This window comes from Monodon monoceros, unplaced genomic scaffold, assembly GCF_005190385.1.
Source record: "Monodon monoceros isolate NGI ecotype Baffin Bay Population unplaced genomic scaffold, NGI_Narwhal_1 Super_Scaffold_22, whole genome shotgun sequence".
In the NCBI taxonomy this organism is placed as follows: Eukaryota; Metazoa; Chordata; class Mammalia; order Artiodactyla; family Monodontidae; genus Monodon; species Monodon monoceros.
Window position 1 is genome coordinate 41,705,312 of NW_021703779.1, and position 22,051 is coordinate 41,727,362.

At 38.2% G+C, this 22,051-nt stretch overlaps 1 protein-coding gene across 1 annotated transcript in view; it reads left to right on the forward strand.

Annotated features, from left to right (window-relative positions):
• The window catches only part of ZNF157 (zinc finger protein 157), a 25,596-nt gene extending 4,516 nt beyond the window's left edge, over window positions 1-21,080 (forward strand). Inside the window, 3 exon segments of the mRNA XM_029241083.1 lie at window positions 18,178-18,304; window positions 18,598-18,693; window positions 19,628-21,080. Coding sequence (XP_029096916.1) covers window positions 18,178-18,304; window positions 18,598-18,693; window positions 19,628-20,868 — 1,464 coding nt within the window. The 3' untranslated portion in view covers window positions 20,869-21,080.
• Window positions 21,081-22,051: the final 971 nt, after the last annotated feature.

Sequence of the window (22,051 nt, forward strand, 5' to 3'; positions counted from 1 at the left end):
TATATTTTTTAGATTCTTTTCCCTTATAGGTTATTACAAAATATTGAGTATAGTTCCCTGTGCTATACAGTAGGTCCTTGTTGGTTATCTATTTTATATAGATAGTAGTGTGTATATGTTAATCCCAAACTCCTAATTTATCCCTTCCCCCTTTCCCCTTTGGTAAAGGGGAGGTAACCATAAGTAACAATAAGGTAACCATAAATTTGTTTTATGTGTCTGTGAGTCTGTTTCTGTTTTGTAAATAAGTTCATTTGTATCTGTCTGTTTTTGTTTTTTGGCTGCACCACCAGGCTTGCGGGATCTCAGTTCCCCCACTAGGGATTGAACCCAGGCCACGGCAGTGAAAGCACTGAATCCTAACCACTAGGCCACCAGGGAACTCCCTGTGTCTTTTTTTAGATTCCACATATAAGTGATATCATATGATATTTGTCTTTGTCTGGCTTACTTCACTTAGTATAATAATCTCCAGGTCCATCTATGTTGCTGCAAATGGCATTATCTGATTCTTTTTTATGGCTGAGTAATATTCCATTGTATATATATACCACATCTTCTTTATCCATTCTTCTGTCGATGGACATTTAGGTTGCTTCCATGTCTTGGCTATTGTAAATAGTGCTGCAGTGAACATTGGGGTGCATGTAACTTTTTGAGTTATAGTTTTCTCCCATACTGTTTTGATTACTGTAGCTTTGTAATATATAGTTGACCTTTGAACAACACAGGTTTGAACTGTGTGGATCCACTTATATGTGGATTATTTTCAATAGTAAATACTACAGTACTACACGATCTACAGTTGGTTGAATCTGTGGATACAGAGAAACTGGGGATAAGGAGGAACCAAGTATATGGTGGGCCAACTATAAGTTATACATGGACTTTCAACTGCACAGAGGGTCAATGCCCCTAATCCCGCATTGTTCAAGGGTTTTAAATCAGATAGTGTAATGCCTCCAGCTTTGTTCTTCTTTCTCAAGATTGCTAGTGTGTTGCAGTATTTAACTTACTGCAAGAAGTGAACTTACTGCAAATAAGTAAACAACAATTTAAATTACTGCAACGTTTAGTTTTGTTAGGTTTATACTTAAGTGTTTCATACTTCTGAGTAATTATCAATGGTTTCATATTTTTTATTTTGGAGTCCACGTTCTCACTGCTAACATATAGAAAAACACTTGGTTTTTGTATGTTTTTCTATGCTTTCTATGGCCTTTTCATCTGGAAATAGGGACAGTTAAATTTCTTCCTTTGTATTCTGTATGCCTTTCATTTCCATTTCTTGCCTTATTGTAATGGTTAGAACTTCCAGCACTATGTTGAATAAGAGTCGTGAGAATAGACATCCTTGCCTTGCTCTTGGTCTTCAGTCTTTTATCATGAAGTATAATGTTAGCTGTAGTTTTGTTTTATATGCTGTTTATCAAATTGAGGGTGTTCCTCTGTGTTTCTCTTTCTATTCTGGTTTTTGCAGGAATGAGTGTTGGATTTTTTCAAGTGCTTTTTCTATATGGATTGATTTTTGAATATTGAACCTGCCTTACACCCCTGGAATAAACCTTAATTGGTCATGGTATATAATTCCTTTAATATATTAATGAATTATAGTTGCTAATATTTTGTCAAGAAATTTTGCCTCTATATTCATGAATGATATTGCTGTGTAGTTTTCTTTTTTATACTATATTCATCCAGTTTTGTAATCAGGGAATGTGTTAGTTTCATGTGGCTGCTGCAACAAATTACCACGAACTTGGTGGCTTAAAACAGCAGAAATTTATTCTCTCATAGTTCTAAAGGCCAGAAATCCAAAATAAGCATCACTGGGCCAAAATCAAGGTGTTGACAGGGCTTTACTCCCTGCAGAGGCTCTGGGGGAGAATCTGTTTCTTGCCTCTTCCAGCTTTTGGGGGCTGCAGCTATTCCTTGGATTGTAACTTCATCCCTTCATTCTTCATGGCCAGCATCTTCAAATATCTCTCTACTGTCTTCACATCACTGCCTCTGTGTGCGTCAAATCTTCTTTTGCCTCCCTCTTGTAAGGATACATGTGATCACATTGAGAACCCACCTGGATAATACAAGATACTCTCCTTATTGGAAGATCCTTAATCACATCTGCAAAGACCTTTTTATTTTTGCCATGTAAGGTGATATTCATAGATTCCAAGGATTAGGATGTGGATATATTTGGGGGGCCCCTTTTCACCTATCCTAGGAAAATACTAGCTTCATAGAATGAGTTTGAAAGAATTACCTCCTCTTCTGTTTCCTGTAGGAGATTATGTAATTGTGTTAATTCTTCATTAAAAGTTTGGTAAAATTCTCCAGGGAAACCATCTGGCCAGAGATATCTTTCTTTGGGTGAGTTTTATTTTTTATTTTAAAAAACTTTTATTGGAGTATAGCTGATTTAAAATGTTGTGTTAGTTTCTGCTGTACAGCAAAGTGAATCAGTTATACATATATCCATTCTTTTTAGATTCTTTTATGAGTTTTAAATTATGGATAAATTTTCCTTAATAGTACAGGGCTACTTAAATTATCTATTTCATATTGGATGACTTGTGGTCGTTTGTGTTTTTTGAAGAATTGGTTCATTTCATCTAAGTTATAAGTGTAGAATTGTTCATAGTAATTTCTCTTTTGATGTCTGCTGGGTCTGTAGTGATATTCATTGTTTCATTCCTGATATTGGTAATTTGTGTCCTTTCTCTTTTTTTTTGTCAGTCTTACTAAAAGTTTATCAATTTTATTGATATTTTCAAAGAACCAGCTCTTTGTTTAATTGACTTTTATATATTGTTTTTCTGTTCAGCTTCATTAATTTCTCTTCTTTTCTGTTATTTTCTTCCCTCTGTGTGCTCTGGGTTTATTTTGGTCTTTTTTTCTTTATTTTTAAATTGAAATATAATTGGCATATAACGTTATGTAAGTTTAAAGTGACAATGTGTTGGGAGTTCCCTGGTGGCCTAGTGGTTAGGATTCCAGGCTTTCACTGCTGCAGCCTGGGTTCAATCCATGATGGGGGAGCTGAGATCCTGCAAGCTGTCCTGTGCAGCCAAAAAAAAAAAAAAAAACAAGTGACAATGTGTTGACGTGATACATTTATATACTGCAATACGATTACCCCTGTAGCATTAGCAAACACCTCAATCACATCACATAATTATCATTTCTTTTTTGTGGCAGTAACAGTTAAGATCTAGTCTCTTAGCAACTTTGTATAATACAGTATTGTTGACTATAATCACTATTCTGTGCATTAGCTCTCTTGGACTTACTTATCTACTAGTTCCAAGTTTGTACTCTTAACTTATCCTCAATATGGTCTTTTTTCCTAGGTTTTTGGTGTGGGACCTTAAATCTTTGATTTGAGACTTTCCTCTTTCAAATGTATGCATTTAGTGCTGTATATTTTCCTCTCAGCAATGCTTTAGATGTGTTCCACAAATTGTAAATATGTATTTTTTTCATTTTCATTTAGTTCATTGTATTTTTTGGATTTCCTTTAGACTTCCTCTTTGAACCATGGATTATTTAGAAGTGTATTGTTTCATTTCTAAGTGTATGGAAATTTTCTTGTTATCTTTCTGTTATTGATTTCTAGTTTGATTCCAGTGTAGTCAGAAAAAATGCCTTGTATAATTTCAATTCTTCTAAAATTGTTGGGGTTTGTTTTACGGCCCAAGATATGCTATATGTTCCATGGACACTTGAAAGGAGTGTTTATTCTGCTGTTGTTGGGTGGTGTGTTCTGTGTCAGTTAGATCCTGTTGGGTCATTGTGTTGTTGAGAATGCTCATTTTCTGTTTAGCTGTTCTGTAAATTGTTGAGAGAAGGGGTGTTGAAGTTTCCAACTATAATTTGTCTACTTCTTTCAGTTTTATCAGCTTTTGCTTCTGTGTTTGCTGCATACACATTTAGAATTGCTTTGTTTTTCTTAATGGATTGACTTTTTTATCATTATATATCTCTCTCTGTGTCTGGTAATTTTTTTTTCTAAATTCTAATTTATCTGATATTAATATAGCTACTCATGCTTCTAGCTTTATTGAGGTATAGTGGACAATACTTCTGCTTTCTTTTAATTAATGTTTGCATGATATATCTTTTTCCATACTTTTTCCTTCAACCTGCCTATATTGCTATATTTGAAGTGACTTTCTTTTAGATACTATACAGTTGAGTCATGTTTTTAATCCTTTCTGTGAGTCTCTGTCTTTTATTTGGTGTAGTTAGACCATTCACATTTAATGAAATTAATGATATGTTAGGCCTACGTTTACTATCTTTCTTTTCTGTTTGTTCTCTCTGCTTTGTTTTCTGTTTTATTTTTCCCTGTCTTCCTATCAGTTTCTTGAGCATATTTTAGAATTCCATTTTGATTTACATATAGTGTTTTTGAGTGTATTTCTTTGTATAGTTCATTTAATGGTTGCTCTAGATATTACATTATATACACATAACTTATCATTGTCTATTGCTATCATCATTTTGCCAGTTTGAGTGAAATGTAGAAACCTTGCCTCCCTTTAATCCCCTTTGCAGTCTCCTGTTTATCATTGTCTTAAATATCTTGTCTACATACATTTAGAACCAGATCAAACAGTGTTAACATTTTTTCCTTTAATTGTCAAACGTAATTTAAAAACTCCAGAGGGGAAGGAAAGTCTATTGCACTTACCCACATTTTCATTTACTGTATTCTTTCTTACTTTGTGGTGTTCCAAGATTCTTTATTTTATCTTTCATTTTCTGTTTAAGGAATTTCCTTTAGCCATTCTTTTAAGGTAAGTCTGCTGGTGACAAATTCTATTAGTTTTCCTTCATCTGAGAATGTCTTTATTTCTCCTTCATTCCTGAAGGATATTTTCATTATATATAGGATTCTGTCTTGACAGTTCTTTTCTTTCAGCACTTGAAAAATGTTATGCTACCTCCTATGGCATCTGTGGTTTCTGATGTGAAATCTGCTGTCATTCACATTGTTTTGTAAGGTGTTGTTTCTCTCTCATGGCTTTCAGTGCATATATTTTATTTTATTTTTTTAAAGATTTATTTATTTTATTTATTTATTTTTGGCTGTGTCGGGTCTTAGTTGCAGCATGTGGGATCTTCGTTGAGGCAAGTGCGATCTTTTGTTGTGGTGCGGAGGCTCTTCATTGTGGCGCATGGGCTTCTCTCTAGCTGTGGCGTGTGGGTTTTCTCTTCTCCAGTTGTGGCACACAGGCTCCAGGGTGCGTGGGCCCTGTAGTTGTGGTGCACTGGTTCCAGAGCACATGGGCCCTGTAGTTTGTGGCATGCAGGCTCTAGCTGAGATGCACGAGCTCAGTAGTTGTGGCATGCGGGCTTAGTTGCCCCACGGCATGTGGGATCTTAGTTTGCTGACTAGGGATTGAACCCGCGTTCCCTGCATTGCAAGGTGGATTCTTTACCATTGGACCACCAGGGAAGTCCCTCAGTACATATATTTTAATCTTTAGTTTTCAGAAGTTTAAGGATGTGTCTTGGTGTGGATTTCTTTGGTTTTATGCTATTTGGGGATTGCTCTGTTTCTTGAATCTGTAAATTTATGTCTTTTGCCAAATTGGGATGTTTTCAGCCATTATTTCTTCATGTACTTTTAAAGCCCCATCCTCTTTCTCTTTTCCTTTTTGTGTTCTGATAACATGAATGTTGGTTCTTTTGCTACAGTCCCACAGGTCCCTGAGGCAGTATTTTTCCAGTCAATTTTGTCTGGGTAATTTCTATTCTTCTGTGTTCCATTTCACTGAGTCTTTCCTCTGTCCCATCTGTTCTGTTGTTGAGGCCATCCATTGAGGTTTTTTTTGTGTTTTTTGTTTTTGTTTTTTATTTATTTTTTGGCTGTGTTGGGTCTTTGTTACTGTGCATGGGCTTTCTCTAGTTGTGGTGAGCGGGGGCTACTCTTCATTGCTGTGCGAGGGCTTCTCATTGCAATGGCTTCTCTTGCTGCAGAGCACAGGCTCTACGCACACAGGCTTCAGTAGTTGTGGCATGTGGGCCTCAGTAATTGTGGCTTGCGGGCTCTAGAGCGCAGGCTCAGTAGTTGTGGTGCATGGGCTTAGTTGCTCCGTGGTATGTGGGATCTTCCTGGACCAGGGCTCAAACCCGTGTCCCCTGCATTGGCAGGGGATTCTTAACCATTGTGCCACCAGGGAAGCCCCCACCCATTGAGTTTTTAATTTTAGTTATTGTGTTTTTTAGGTCTAAAATTTCCATTTGGGTCTTTTTTATATCTTCTATTTTTTTCCTGAGACATGCTCACTGAAGCGTTTTTGTGATGACTGATTCAAAATCTTTGTTGGATAATTATCTCTGTTATGTCAGTCTTGATACCTATTGATTTTTTTTCATTCAGTTTGAGATTTTTCTGGTTCTTGATATGAGTGATTGTCAATTGAAACCTAGGCATTTTTGGTATTATGCTATGAGAATCTTGTTCTTATTTAAACCTGATTTAGCTGGCTTCCTCTGACTTCACTCCAGCTGGGGAAGAGAGGGCGTCACCTCATCAGTACCAAGTGGCACTATATATATATATGTATGTGTGTATATATATATATATATATATATATATACACCACATCTTCTTTATCCATTCATCTGTTGATGGATACAAGATGCTTCTGTGTCTTGACTATTGTAAATAGTGCTGCTATGAACATTAGGGTGCGTGTATTTTTTTGAATTACAACTTTGTTTTGTATATGGTGTTCAGAGTTTTTAGTCATACTTAGCAGGAGGAATGGGGAGAAGTATATTTACTCTATTTTCCCAGAAGCAGAAATCAGCCTACTTCTTAAGAGAGAAAAAAAACACAGAGCTCATTTCCAGTTCAGATTAAAATTACAGAACTTTTACTTCTTTGCTATTATACTTACATATCTTTTTTTGGTGGAGGTGTTATAATGACATTAACACAATTACTTTCTTGGTTTATCCTATAATATAACAAATAATGGCAAATGAAGTAAAACTAATAAGAATGGTTGCCTTTTCTAAAAAAAAGAAACATTGGGAGTGTTAGATAAATATTTTTCCATGTCCAGAAATAATTTTCTACATAATTTTAGTGGTTACATAGCACTCCATCCTTTGAGCACTGGCAATGGTGGTAAGTTTTCATTATAATTGACAATTTGATGGTGAAACTCCTCGATTTGTTTCTTTACATACATCCATGATTATTTGTTAAAGATATTTTTTGGGAAATTGAATTTTTGTGTCACAGGAGAGGGTTCACTAAATTGTGAGGAATTCAGTGGATGACAGTGAAAAATCTTCCTCTTCACACTAAACGGTAATACTGTTTGGAGGCTGATGATTCTGGGCAATGCATGTCAACTTTTTCCTGATCAGTGCTCTACCCCTCTCCAGCTCTTCCTTCCCAGATCTTCCAAAAAAGAGTTAGAGATGGCCACATCTCCAGCCAGTTTTTATTTGTTCATTTATTTACTTATTAATTTTGTTTTCCTGTGGTTTTTAGGGAGCTTCTAAGTATAAATAGACAAATATTAGGATAAAAGGAAGGGAAATAAAAAGAAGAAGATATCAAAACAAGTTTTAGAATGTAGGCATGTTGGTCAACAATCCTACACAATTAGAAACTTTGAAGTCAAGATTTATCTTTGATATTCTGGGATGACATAACAGAGTTAGAAGTCCAATCAAACACATGAATTTCAACACCCCCACAGAGAAATGGATAATTCCTCTATAGTAAAGGTTTCCTGATACTTGAGAGTTAAGAAATCTTTTGATGGATCTTCATATGGATGATGGAAACAGTATCTTCAATTACAACTTTGTCATAAATGCTATTACAGGACTCCTATGGCTCTTTCTCTTTTTGAAAATATTTTTTTCATTCAGTGTTTAAGTAAGATTAAAACCTATAAGATTTTGCTTACAGTTAATGAGTGATAAGAGAAAGGGTGAACATTAATTATCCTCTGATTGGGTAATTAAAATGCATCTGACCCAAAGTCAAGTTACTCAGTGATATACCAGTTACTTTGTGTGGGCTTAAGAGTTTTTGACCAAAATACTTCTAAACAAAGCATGCCATCTGAGAGCATAGGGATACTGGGTACATAAAATACTACATAAGAAAGTTGATGGAAGGTAGTTGTGTCAGACCTTTAGTTTCTTTTTTTTAAAAAATTGAAGTATAGTTGATTTACAATGTTGTGTTAGTTTCTGGTGTACAGCAAAGTGATTCGGTTATACATATATATATATAAGTATATATATGCTTTTTCATTATAGGTTACTACAAGATATTGAATATAGTTCCCTTTGCTATACAGTAGGACCTTATTTATCTATTTTATATATAAGACCTTTAGATTCTTTAGGCTTCTAACAGTTGGTTGCCATATGCAGGGACTTTGCAACCAGTTCATCGTTATTTTCTCTCTTGACTTTTCTGAGTTAGACAGTTTTAACCCACACCCACTAAGCAGGATTAAAGAGACACTTTAAAATAAAGATTAGTTGGAAAACATAAAGCAATCCTACATCCCAGTGGAATTTTAGTTGAATTAAATTGTAAGAGAAATGCAATGATTATTGCACGTATTGTTCTAGTCTCACTACATCTGTTGAGTAGAATTTGCATTCCAAGTGTTTTCATCTTCACCGTCATTGAGTCCTTAATCTGTCTCCCTTCCTTTTTGAAGTCTTCCCGATGCTTTTCCGACACCCCTTTCTGGCTGGTTCTCTTTTTTTCTGAGTTGCTAGATGGTGCACAATTTGAGAGTTCTGATGATGTTGTTATCAAAGAAGTCTGTGCAGGAGGAGCATTACCAAATAAGAAATTGCTAATCAATGTCCAGATGACGTGGCATGGATAAAGTACCATCCCCAACAGTGTCCAAATGTCTCCACTGGAAGAGTGCACCATGGATGTAGTTGGTCTTTCTGCCTGTGCAGTAAACTGCCATGCTTTTTCTCAAGGAGCATCCAGAGGAAACTGATTTATAAAGGAAGAACCATCAAGAAGTCAGAATTGGGGCTTCCCTGGTGGCGCAGTGGTTGAGAGTCTGCCTGCCGATGCAGGGGACACGGGTTCATGCCCCAGTCTGAAGATCCCACATGCCGCGGAGCGGCTGGGCCCGTGAGCCATGGCCGCTGAGCCTGCGCGTCCGGAGCCTGTGCTCCGCAATGGGAGAGGCCACAACAGTGAGAGGCCCACGTACTGCAAAAAAAAAAAAAAAAAAAAGACAGAATTGAATTATTGCAACAATGTTTCTTTCTCTAGCATAAGATTCCCTCTTGAATTCCACTTTTGCCTGTTGTCAACAGCATTCCGTTCGTGATGCCCAAAGATATCAAGAGAGCTACCGCTTTTTGCAATTCAGACATAGCTTACTTTTTTTCAGGCCCTTATACAAATATGGCCTTCTTTTTGGTCATTTTATAGAGAGGAGCTAGCAATGTTTGCAGATGTGGACCATGCATCCTGCAAAATCCATGTAATCCAATCATGGGCTGTGTTTCTTCTTAGTACCAAAGGTAGGCAACAACACTTCATTTTTTGTTGCCTGTGGAATGTCACATGTGGCTCCTGCCAAGGGTATTCCTAAGAATTTCACCATTTGAGTGGGCCCTTAGATTTTTGTTGGATTTATCAACTAGCTTCTGTTGATCATATGTGTCACTGTTGCATTTAAGTCAGTCCTTGTTCGATCTTCAGTTTCCAATATTATGATATCATCAATGTAGTATATTATTATACTTGGGACCTGCATTAATTCTAAATCCCTTCTAACCAAATTATGACAGTTGAATTATGACAGCTGGTGAATTCAAATAACATTTTGACAGTACAGTAAATGTGAATTAGGTTCCTTCCCACATGAAAGCAAACTGTAGCTGACTCTTCCTATATTGAGATAGGGAAAAAAGCATTTGCAGGATCAGTCACTGAGAACCAGTCTCCTTTAGCTTCCTGTATTTTTCCACTGTTGAAACCATATCAGGAAGTACTGATGCTATTAGGTGATACTAATTTATTTAAGCCTTGATGATCTGCTGTTAGTCTCCCTGAGCCATCCGCCTTTTTCATGGACCACTCAGGGCTATTCTAAGAGAATTTGTTGGACCAGCACTCCAGCTTCTAACATGTCATTAATTAAAATGGTAACTTTTTTTGTCCACCACATTTTCTACACTGCTTCAAAATAACAACTTGTATGAGCTCAGGCAATTATAAAGATTCTCATTTATCATGTGCAATTAATACTGGCCAAGGGATGAACTTATACTCCTCTTGTTTTATAATACTACATAGGAGAAGTATTCCCCAGTCAGACATAAATATCCATCTCAGGAATACATTTAGATGAAGGAGGTACAGTTCACATAAAGTCTTTTCAAATATTCCCATTTTCATGCAGATTTTCACCTTAATTCCATCAACTGTTGCATCCCTATGTCCTTTTAATCTAACTGTGGCCCCTGTTAGGACTTGACCAACAGATTTTGGAATCACAGTGCATTATTCTTCCATGTCAAAGAGTCCCAGAAAACTTTCTTCCCTGCCCTCTGGCCATTTACCCACATATGTGCATATGGCCTTTGGGTACTCAGCTGGGTGTTGAGCCTGGATGAAGACTAAGATAAACCTTGAGTCCATACTGATAGTAAATGTATGAACGAGGGAGAAAGGAAAAGCCCTTCCTTAAGGTCTTAGTGGCAACTAGTAATGTGGAAAGAATGATGGAGTTAGAAAAATAACCTTTTGCAACCATTCTAGTTAGTAATAATTAAGCCAAGCAAGAATCATTGATGGATGCCAAAGTTATTGGATGAAAGTTTAATGAGGAGCAATACATTTACATAGTTTCAAGGTATGTTCCTACACATTGCTCATTAATTACATAGGGAAAATTGGTAACTTTACAGTGGAGAAAGCTGACGGACACTACCTTAACTAAATGATCAGAAACATAAAATTTTTAATTTGAAGAGTCCTCATAATCTCACCTTCTGGAGATAACCAGTCTTAACAGTTCAGTAACTATCCCTCAGGAATTCTGAAGTTTTTCTGGATATGACTGATTGATTGTTCCAGAGACATTTGTTGAGAAGAGTATCCTTTCCCCACTGAATAGTCTTTTTTTTTAAACATCTTTATCGGAGTGTAATTGCTTTACAATGTTGTGTTAGTTTCTCCTGTATAACAAAGTGAATCAGCAATACGTATACATATATCCCCATATCTCCTCCCTATTACGTCTCCCTCCCACCTTCCCTATCCCACCCCTCTAGGTGGTGACAAAGCACCGAGCTGATCTCCTTGTGCTATGCGTCTGCTTCCCACTAGCTATCTATTTTACATTTGGTAGTGTATATATGTCAATGCTGCTCTTTCACTTCATCCCACCTTACCCTTCCCCCCTCCCCATGTCCTCAAGTCTATTCTCTATGTCTGTGTTTTTATTCCTGTCCTGCCCCTACGTTCATCAGAACCATTTATTTTTTTTTAGATTTCATATATATGTGTTAACATATGGTATTTGTTTTTCTCTTTTTGACTTACTTCACTCTGTATGACAGACTCTAGGTCCATCCACCTCCCTACAAATAACTCAATTTCGTTTCTTTTTATGGCTGAGTAATATTCCATTGTATATATGTGCCACATCTTCTTTATCCATTCATCTGTCGACGGACACGTATGTTGCTTCCATGTCCTGGCTATTGTAAATAGAGTTGCAATGAACATTGTGGTACATGACTCTTTTTGAATTATGGTTTTCTCAGGGTATATGCCCAGTAGTGGGATTGCTGGGTCATATGCTTGTTCTATTTTTAGTTTTTTAAGGAACCTCCATAGTGGCTGTATCAATTTACATTCCCACCAACAGTGCAAGAGGGTTCCCTTTTCTCCACACCCTCTCCAGCATTTATTGTTTGTAGATCTTTTGATGATGGCCATTCTGACTGGTGTGAGGTGATACCTCATTGTAGTTTTGATTTGCATTTCTCTAATGATTAGTGATGCTGAGCATCCTTTCATGTGTTTGTTGGCCATCTGTGTGTCTTCTTTGGAGAAATGTCTATTTAGGTCTCCTGCCCATTTTTGGATTGGGTTGTTTGTTTTTTTGATATTGAGCTGCATGAGCTGTTTGTATATTTTGGAGATTAATCCTTTGTCAGTTACTTCGTTTGCAAATATTTTCTCCCATTCTGAGGGTTGTCTTTTGGTCTTGTTTATGGTTTCCTTTGCTGTGCAAAAGCTTTTAAGTTTGATTAGGTCCCATTTGTTTATTTTTGTTTTTATTTCCATTTCCCTAGGAGGTCCCCACTGAATATTCTTGACACCTTTGTCAGACATCAATTGATCATATATGTGTGAATCTATTTCTAAATTCTATTTTGTCTCATGGATATCTTTTTTAAAATATTTATTTAGTTATTTTGGCTGCGCCAGCTCTTAGTTGTGGAACGCGGGATCTTCATTCCGGCATGCGGGATCTAGTTCCCCGATCAGGAATTGAACCTGGGCCCCCTGCATTGGGAGCGTGGAGTCTTACCCACTGGACCACCAGGGAAGTCCGTCTCATGTATATCTTTACAAAAATACTACACTGTTTTGAAAACTGTAGCTTTATAAGTCTTGAAATGAGGTAATGTAAGTCCTCTAACTTTTTTCTTGTTCAATATTGCTCTGGCTAATCTAAGTCTTGTGGTTTTATTTCTATATTAATTTTAGAATCAGCTTGTCCATTTTTGGTTCTTAAATTTCTTTATTGATTGTGATCAGTGTTGCTTGTAATATTTCAATTTTAAGGAACTTACCGAGATTGTTTTCTTTGTGCCCTAGTATATGATCAAGTTTTGTGAATGTTCCATGTACACCTGAGAAAAAGTATATTCTGTATGATCTGGGTATAGTGTTTCTTTCTTTTGTTCTTTCCTTCTCTCTCCCTCTCTCCCTCCTTCCCTCCCCCGCCTTTCTCTCTCTCTTTAAAAGTCTCCCATTAGAGAAAGCTTCTATTTCTTTTTGTATCTCTGTAGTTTTCAGCTTATGTAGGCTTTTGCTGTGTTACTTTGTGCATAGATATTTACAAATATTTTTATTGTTATATCTTCATTGTGAACAGGGCTTCTAACATTACGAAGTATCGCGCTTTATCTTATATCCTTTTGGAATTCTACTCTGTCTGGTATCAGGATTTCAATCCCTGCTTTTATATTGTTTTCATTTGGTAAATCTTTGCCCATCGTTTTAACTTTAGCCTTTTTGAAAGACCATTTTAATCATGTCTCTTGTATACAGCATTGTGTTGGGTTCTGCTTTACAAGGCAATGTGAAAACCTTTTTATTTTAATAGATGAAGTAAGCCTATTCACATTTATTTGTATTACTGTTTGGTAATATAAATAATACAAATATGTTCTCAGTTCTCTCATTTTATCTTATGATGTAATTACTGTGTGTATTTGTTATATTTACTGTGTTTCTTTTTCTATTGAGTGTTTCCTCTAAACTTTTTTTGGTAGTTAGGAAGACTTGTATTTTTATGCTGGTGGTTACCTTTGTGTTAATCCTTTTTATAGTACTCTTAGTCAACCCTTTTATCTTTCTTTCTATTTACATATTTATTTATAAAATTATATATATTTAAGGTGTACAGCATGATGATTTGATATACATATACATAGTGAAATGATTCCTACAGTTAAGCTAATTAACATATCATCTCCTTACATAGTTACCATTTTTTGTGTGTGATGAGTGCACCTGAAGTTTACTCTCTTAGTATATTTCCGTTGTTCAATACAGTGTTAAGTATAGTCATCATGCTTGTATATTAGATCTCTAGACTTTATTCATCCTACATAAATGTAACTTTATACTCTTTGACCAACATCTCTCCTCATTTCCCCCATACCCTTGGTAACCACCATTCTACTCTTTGCTTCTGAGTTTGACTTCTTGACTTTTTCTTTTTAGATTCCACATATTAGTGAGATCATACAGTATTTGTCTTTCTGTCTTACTTATTTCACTTAGCATGATGTCCTCCAGGTTCATCCATGTTGTTGAAAATGGCAGGATTTCCTTCTTTCTCATGGATGAATACTACTCCACTCTATATATACTAGATCTTTTTTATCCATTCATCCACTGATGGACACTTAGGTTATTTCCATATATTGGCTATTGCAAATAATGTTGCAATGAACATGGGAGTGCAGATACCTATTTGGGATAGTGATTTCATTTCCTTTGGACATATACCCAGAAGCAGGACCGCAGGATCATACAGTAGTTCTAGTTTTAATTACTTGAGTAATCTTCACACTGTTTTCCATAATGGCTTTACCAATTTACCTTTTTTTTTTTTTTCGGTAAGTGGGCCTCTCACTGTTGTGGCCTCTCCCGTTGCGGAGCACAGGCTCCAGACGCGGAGGCTCAACGGCCATCGCTCACGGGCCTAGTCACTCCACGGCATGTGGGATCTTCCCGGACCGGGGCACGAACCCGTGTCCCCTGCATCAGCAGGCGGACTCTCAACCACTGCGCCACCAGGGAAGCCGCAATTTACCTTTTTTAAATTAATCTTTTACCATCTAATTTGTCTCTCATCTGTTACCTATACAGCAGTAAATGATCTTATTCAGTTTCCCCCTTTCTTTCTCTTCTCCTCCCATATTTTAGTTGTATTTTTTCTACTTTGTCAGAACACTTAATGTGTATACATTATCCTTCAACCCATGACCCCAGCCTTATTTTAGTCTTATCTTTACCGTTAAATATATGAAATGCTTACTGTCAGTCCTTTTGCCAGAATTTTCCCATTCATTGTTTTTGGTTGAAGCTCATTGTTTAGTATAGTGCTATCCAGTAACACTTCCTTCAGTGATGGGAATGTTCTGTATCTGTGCTGTCTAGTACTGTCCAGTACTGTAACCAGCCACATGTGGCTACTGAGCACTGGAAATGTGCTTTAGTGTGACTGAGGAACTGAATTTTTAATTTTATTCCATTTTAATTCATCAAAATTTAAACTCAAATAGACACATGTGGTTAGTGGCTACCATATTAAACAGTGAAGCTCTAGCAAATTCCTTAGGAAGGGCACACATATTCTGGCCTATTCAAAACTTTTTCTGATGGCCTTGATACTTGAAGGGTATCTTGGCTGGATATAATTTCCTTTATTTGTACTTTCTTTCCTTAATTTTCTTGAATGTGCTGTTCTACTATTGCCTTGCTTTCTGTGTTGTTTTTGAGAAATGGATGCCGATCTAATTCTTTTGCCTGGAGGCCCTGAGGAATATTTTTCTTTGCCTTTAAATTCTAATAGTTTTAATTAGGATATATCTCAGAGTTGATTGTTCCAAGTCAATTTTCCTTGGTACCCAGTGGGCCCTTTGATTGTGTTGAGGTTTGTTTTATGATCCAGGATATGGTCTAGCTTGGTGAATATTCCATGTATACTTGAAGAAACAGTTAATCTCAGTTTTTGAGTGAAATGTTCTACAATTCCTTGGATGATTGGTGGTGTTCAGTTTTTCTGTATCCTTGTTGATTTTCACTCGTCACTAAGAGAGGTGATGAAAGTTGGCAGCCATATTTGTGGATTGTCCCATTTCTTCTTTCAGTTTTGCTTCATGTATTTTGAAGCTATATTGTTAGGGTGATCACCCCCACACCCCTGTTCCCAGGGCTTCCCCATCTTGGTCCTCTAGCTGGACAGTTGGGACTTTCATCTCCATCCTGGCACTCACTTTCTGCAACTAGGTTTGCCCTTGAGGCCAAGTGGTGAGAGGTTAGAAGAAAGGCAATGGGGATCCTTCCCATACTCTTCAGACCACTATTCCTCTGGCCAAAGAAGAGGATTCCTCTCCCTTAGAGTTTGAGGAGCCTGCTGCTGCAAGGTTACATCAATGGCACTGGGATTTACTTTGGGGCAGGACTGCATGAGAAAGAAAAGAGGCTTTCTCTCATTTTCTCTGTCCCACAAGAGCCCCTCCCACCCCCTTTCAGTCTTCATGTCATATTGGTGTACCTGCTACTCTGTATTTGATGCCTCTTTCAAGCTCTGTGTTCTCTTAGCCACCCAGTTTATTCTGGTGGCTTCAGCTAGTGCTGAAATGCTACTGCCTCTCAATCCTTCGTCTATCCTAGCCTCCTCTCACAGATCCAGCATCATATATGCACCTTCCAGCTGGACGTCTCTATCAGTATGTGACATAAACACTCCAGCTCAGGTCCAAGATCTATCTCAATTTCCCCTTCTGCCAACCCACTGTCTTTCCTGTTTTGCTAATCTCAATATTGTGGCACCAGCCTCAACCCAGCTGTTCATCAACCCAGCTGTTCACTCTCAAGGGAGAGTAATATTCTCTCCCTTTCTCCTACTTGACAATACTTCTGTATAACTTATAAATCTAACTATATTGTGGGAAGGTCAGAAAATATTCTGATCATATAAAGAGTCAAGTATTTTGGAGACTGAGGATAGATAGAAAAAAAAAGGTGAAAATCCCTCCACTGTCTGCCCCTGAATATCTCTATAGCCCTTTATCTCATCACAGCCCAAAGCACTGTTTTCCTATCATACTGTGCTATTTATAGTTCTCTAACTCACCATGTGTGTTTCATGTCTTCCTGCCTTTTCTCATACTACTGCCCCATATTCGTGAGGGAGATTATATTCTTGTTTAAGGATTCAAAGCTCTACCTCCCCAATAACACAAGTTGGAATCTTATTCCATCCCTTGTGAAAGCCCATTGCACCCTGTACACATGTCCAGCATAGCTCCTATAACATATCATTGCAGGTGTGTGTTCACATTTAGGCATACCTCCGAAATATTGGAGGTTTGGTTCCAGACCACTGCAATAAAGAAAATATCACAATAAAGCGAGACACATAAATTTTTTGGTTTCCCTGTGCATATAAAAGTTACATTGACATTATACTGTAGTCTATTAAGTGTGCAATAACATTATATTTAAAAAAACCAATGTACATACGTTAATTAAAAAATACTTTGTTGCTTAAAAATGCTAACCATCGGGCTTCCCTGGTGGCGCAGTTGTTGAGAGTCCGCCTGCCGATGCAGGGGACACGGGTTCGTGCCCCAGTCTGGGAAGATCCCACATGCCATGGAGCGGCTGGGCCCGTGGGCCATGGCCGCTGAGCCTGCACGTCCGGAGCCTGTGCTCCGCAACGGGAGAGGCCACAACAGTGAGAGGCCCGCGTACCAGAAAAAAAAAAAATTGCTAACCATCATCTGACAATTGCAGGGTTGCCACAAACCTTCAATTTGTAAAAAACGTGATATCTGTGAAGCACAATAAAGTGAAGCGCAGTAAAACACGGCATGCCTGTGCAAGTCTCCTTATTGGGGTACGAGCTCCTTGAGAGCAGGCACTCTATCTTTGTTTCCCCAGCAATTGGGACAGGTCCAGGCACAAAGTGTTAACTCAGTAGTCAGTGGTCTTTTCTCCATGAATTGAAAAATTAATACACTAGCAGGACTGTTCTGTGTTTTCCTCCCCCAAAGTATAGTATCAAGAAAGAAAGGGTCAGGTTTCCAGTGCCAGCTAAAAACTGTCACTTGCTATCTGCCCCTACAAGGATGAAGTCACTAGCCACTGCAGTCACTGACCTTCAACATACCCTGAAAGGAGTTCAGGGTGGAGATCAGGAATGAGACACTCTGTGCTCTGGGAGAAACTGGCAGAGCAGGCCTTCAGATAGTTAGATATTTTCAGGAGAAAATTTTCTGAACTCAATTTCTTGCATCTTCTCATATCTAGCAAAGCACTAAAACCATTAACGGAGACATCTGCTCCTTCTGACTAGCAGCAACCTTCTACCAAGATGTGTGCTTAACTGCATGTACCCCCTTCACCAAAATCACATATATACTGACCTCCCCCCTTGCCTCTTCAGAGCAGTTCCTCAGAGCTATCTGAGAGGCTGTCTCCTGAGCTATAGTCCTCATTTTGCCCCAAATAAAACTTAACTCACAACTCTCACGTTGTGCTTTTTTTTTTTCAGTTGACACCAGTGTAGCTTTTTCTAGTCAACTGTCAAAAGTGCTCTATTGAAAGAATTAGTTCCCACACATCTTTTCCATGTGTCCCATTCTGATCATTGCAGATTGTTGTTACAGGGATCTGTGTCATTTGAAGACGTGGCTGTGGATTTTACCCGACAGGAGTGGTACGGACTGGACCCTGCCCAGAGGACCATGCACAAGGATGTGATGCTGGAGAACTACAGCAACCTGGCGTCTGTGGGTGAGGATTATTGTCCATGTAACTCCTGGTAGCATGTGTTTCCTTTCTTGGTTGCTGTAACCTGGGCAGCCTTTGCAGAGTTCAGTGATACTTTAGTTCTAGATTCAAGGGGTCACAGATGATTTATCAGTTTGGGGCACCAGGAAGAGTGTGTGTGTTCTCACTTCCCCCAATGAAAGGTTTCAATGGGCGCCCTTCCTTGTGCAGCTCATGAAGATGCACTTTTCTCCTCCATCAGAGGCCCTAAAGCTCAGACAACTTGGCCCACGTCCTGTGCCATTTCCCATTAACAGGCCTCTGCGTGGCCAAACCAGAGATGATCTTCAAGTTGGAGCGAGGGGAAGAACTGTGGATATTAGAGGAGGAATCCTCAGGCCATGGTTACCCAGGTGAGTGAGCAAGAACTAGACATATGGAAAATAGGGGAAATAAGAGCTCAGGAATTCAGGTCAAAGGTTAAGTTTGGGCAGTGTTTTTCAGGAATCCCTTTTCAGAGGCCCTTGCTCTTTGAAAATGACCAGATGACAAAGGTCTACATGCTTTAGATACCTAAATCCTACATCCCAATATCATGCTCACATTTAAGTGCTCTCTCCTATTTTATCTCAATTTTTGTAGTCATTTACCACTCTTATCTTTCCCTGCCTGCCTCAGCTTAGACATTTATTCTTAGCTAGTCTGTCTCTCTTTAGCATTCTCAATTGCCTTCCTTCCCTCCATTGCCTTGGATGCCTTCTGTTGTCAAGCAATCATTCATACATTCATTTAGTCACCTACCAAATCCTAAATGAGGTCAACTATATGCTGGTCACATTCTAGGTGTGGGGATCCAGTAGTGAATAAAGTAATATCTCGGTTCTCCTGGAGCTTGCAGTCTAATGAGGGAAAGAGACCAGAAACAAACAAATACATGGTATTTGGTGGTGAAAAGAAAATCAATTCAAGATAAGAAGAACAGACAGTGATGGAGTTTGTGCTTTTGGGGAATGTGGTCAGAGAAGACTCTTTGGGGAAGTTAACATTAGTGCACCAACATCAGTGAAGTGAGAGAGACAGAGCCATGTGGAATTTTAGTATTCTGAGCAGAGAGAACAGTAAGTGCCAAGCCTAGTCTGAGCAATATATCATAGGAACAGCAAAGATGCTGGTGTGGCTTAATGGTGGGTGGTGAGAGTGTTAAGAGGTGATATCAGAGAGTTAGCCGGGGGCTAAGTTATGTAGAATTTTTATAGGCTTTGTTAAGCATTTTAATTTTACACTGTGACAAGGGAAAGCCTATGTTGGTTTTGAGTGAGAGAGATATGATCTGATTTGTTTTTAAAGGCTCTCTGTCACTGCTGTGTGCCAACAATTCTGTTGGGGGTAATGCCCTCAGTCATGATAATGACCTTCAGCATCAGAAGCTTCAAACTTTGGATCAAACTGTTGAATATGGGAAAGCCTTCTACAAGAGAACAGCCTTTGTTGGACATAAAAGAACACACACAGGAGAGAAAAACTTTGAATGTCATGAATGTGGGAAAACTTACTGCAGGAAATCAAATCTTATTGAACATCTGAGAATACACACAGGCGAGAGACCCTATAAATGTGGTGAATGTGCAAAAACCTTTAGTGCAAGATCATACCTCATTGCTCATCAGAAAACTCACACAGGGGAGAAGCCCTTTGAATGTAATGAATGTGGAAAATCTTTTGGCAGGAAGTCACAACTCATTCTACATCGGAGAACACACACAGGAGAGAGACCCTATGAATGCACTGAGTGTGGGAAAACCTTTTCTGAGAAGGCAACCCTCATGATTCATCAGAGAACTCACACAGGGGAGAAACCCTATGAATGTGGCGAATGTGGGAAAACATTTCGTGTTAAGATATCCCTTACTCAACACCAGAGAACTCACACAGGGGAGAAACCCTATGAATGTGGTGATTGTGGGAAAAACTTTCGTGCAAAAAAATCCCTAAACCAACATCAAAGAATTCACACAGGCGAGAAACCCTATAAATGTGGTGAATGTGGGAAATTCTTCAGAATGAAGATGACTCTCAATAATCACCAGAGAACTCATACAGGTGAAAAACCCTATCAGTGTAACGAATGTGGGAAATCTTTCAGGGTGCACTCATCTCTCGGAATACATCAGCGAATTCACACAGGAGAGAAACCTTATGAATGTAATAAATGTGGTAATGCCTTCTATGTCAAAGCACGCCTCATTGAACATCAGAGAATGCATTCAGGAGAGAAACCCTATGAATGTAGTGAATGTGGGAAAATCTTCAGTATGAAGAAATCCCTGTGTCAACATCGGAGAACTCATGTAGGAGAGAAACTTTATGAATGAAGTGAATGCAGAAATGCCTTCTATGTGCAAGTATGCCTCATTGACACAGGAGAGAGACCCTTTGAATGTCAAGGATGTGGGAAAGCCTTCTGCCAGAAAGCACACCTCAGAGAACATCAGAGAACTCACTTAGGCCAGCCCTTGCCTTGTACTATGGAGAAAGCTTCTCTAAGAAGATTCCCCTCACCATTTGACCAAGCTCTTTGGGCCATCTGATTACTGGTGCACACAGAGTGCACTTGTAACAATTTGGCTCTTATGTTGGTGTGAAAATTATCCTGATCGCCTTAGGGAGTGGCTCATTGTTGTTTTCATTTCATTTGGATTTCCCTAATTAGTGGTGAGGTTGAACATTGGCTTACCTGTTGACTGGCCATTTGTTTTATTTCGTCTGTGCAATGACTGTTCATATCCTTTGTTCATTGTTTTCTAATGGGCTGTTTATCTTTTACTTCTTGGTTTAAATGTTGTTTTTCTTGTTTTCTTTTAATATGTGAAAATATAAAAATCCTTTTTCAGTCATGTGTGTTGCAAATATCTCCTCTCAGACTGTGACTGGTTATTTAATTTTTTAAACTCTTTTCTTCTGCTGAGGTTTTATGTTTTCACATTATTGGTTTCAAGGTGATAATATTCTCCTATACTTTCCTCTAAAGTGAAGGTTTCACTTTCAACATTTAGAATTTTAATCTACCCTAAATTTTTTCTTTGTAATATGAAGTCTACAATATATAATGCTGTATTTCTTTTAAATACTTTACATCAGTGGTATCACACTATTTTTAAACTTATGCAACTTGCTTTTTTCACAAAGTGTTACATTTCCAAGATCTATCCATGTTGATAAATATATTTATTTGTCTCTCCATTCCCCTAGTGAAAGCCATTTGTATCATTTTTGTGTTTAGTGTTTAAATCTAGAAGTGGAAATGATGGGTCCAGGGTGTAGACAGTATGCCAGTTATTAATCTATTGTGCTTCAGCTCCAAACCTACCCTTCTATACTCGGCTTTGTGATGCTGGGGCCATGACTACAGAACACGTTTCTGTCTTGCCAGCTGCTACTCCCTGTTGGGTCCTACCAGTAAGAGATACTAAATATAAACATTGAGTCTGTGGAAGGAAGAAGGGACTTGCTCCTTTTTTCCTTCTGGTTGGCTCCCTGTTCATCTGTCAGCCCAGCATTGCTTCTTCACTTGGGCAGCAGCAGTTCCTCATGGTAGCAGCAGTTTAATCCAGTTTTCACTTTTCCAGCACTAACAGCTTTAGGGTACCCCACCCCCTCAGAGACCTAGCAGCATCTGGCTGGTGCCACCTCCTTAGAGGTATGAATCCCAGTCACATGAGACCCTGCTTCCAACCTTCTATTTTTAATAATTCCAACTTCTTCCCTTGTTAC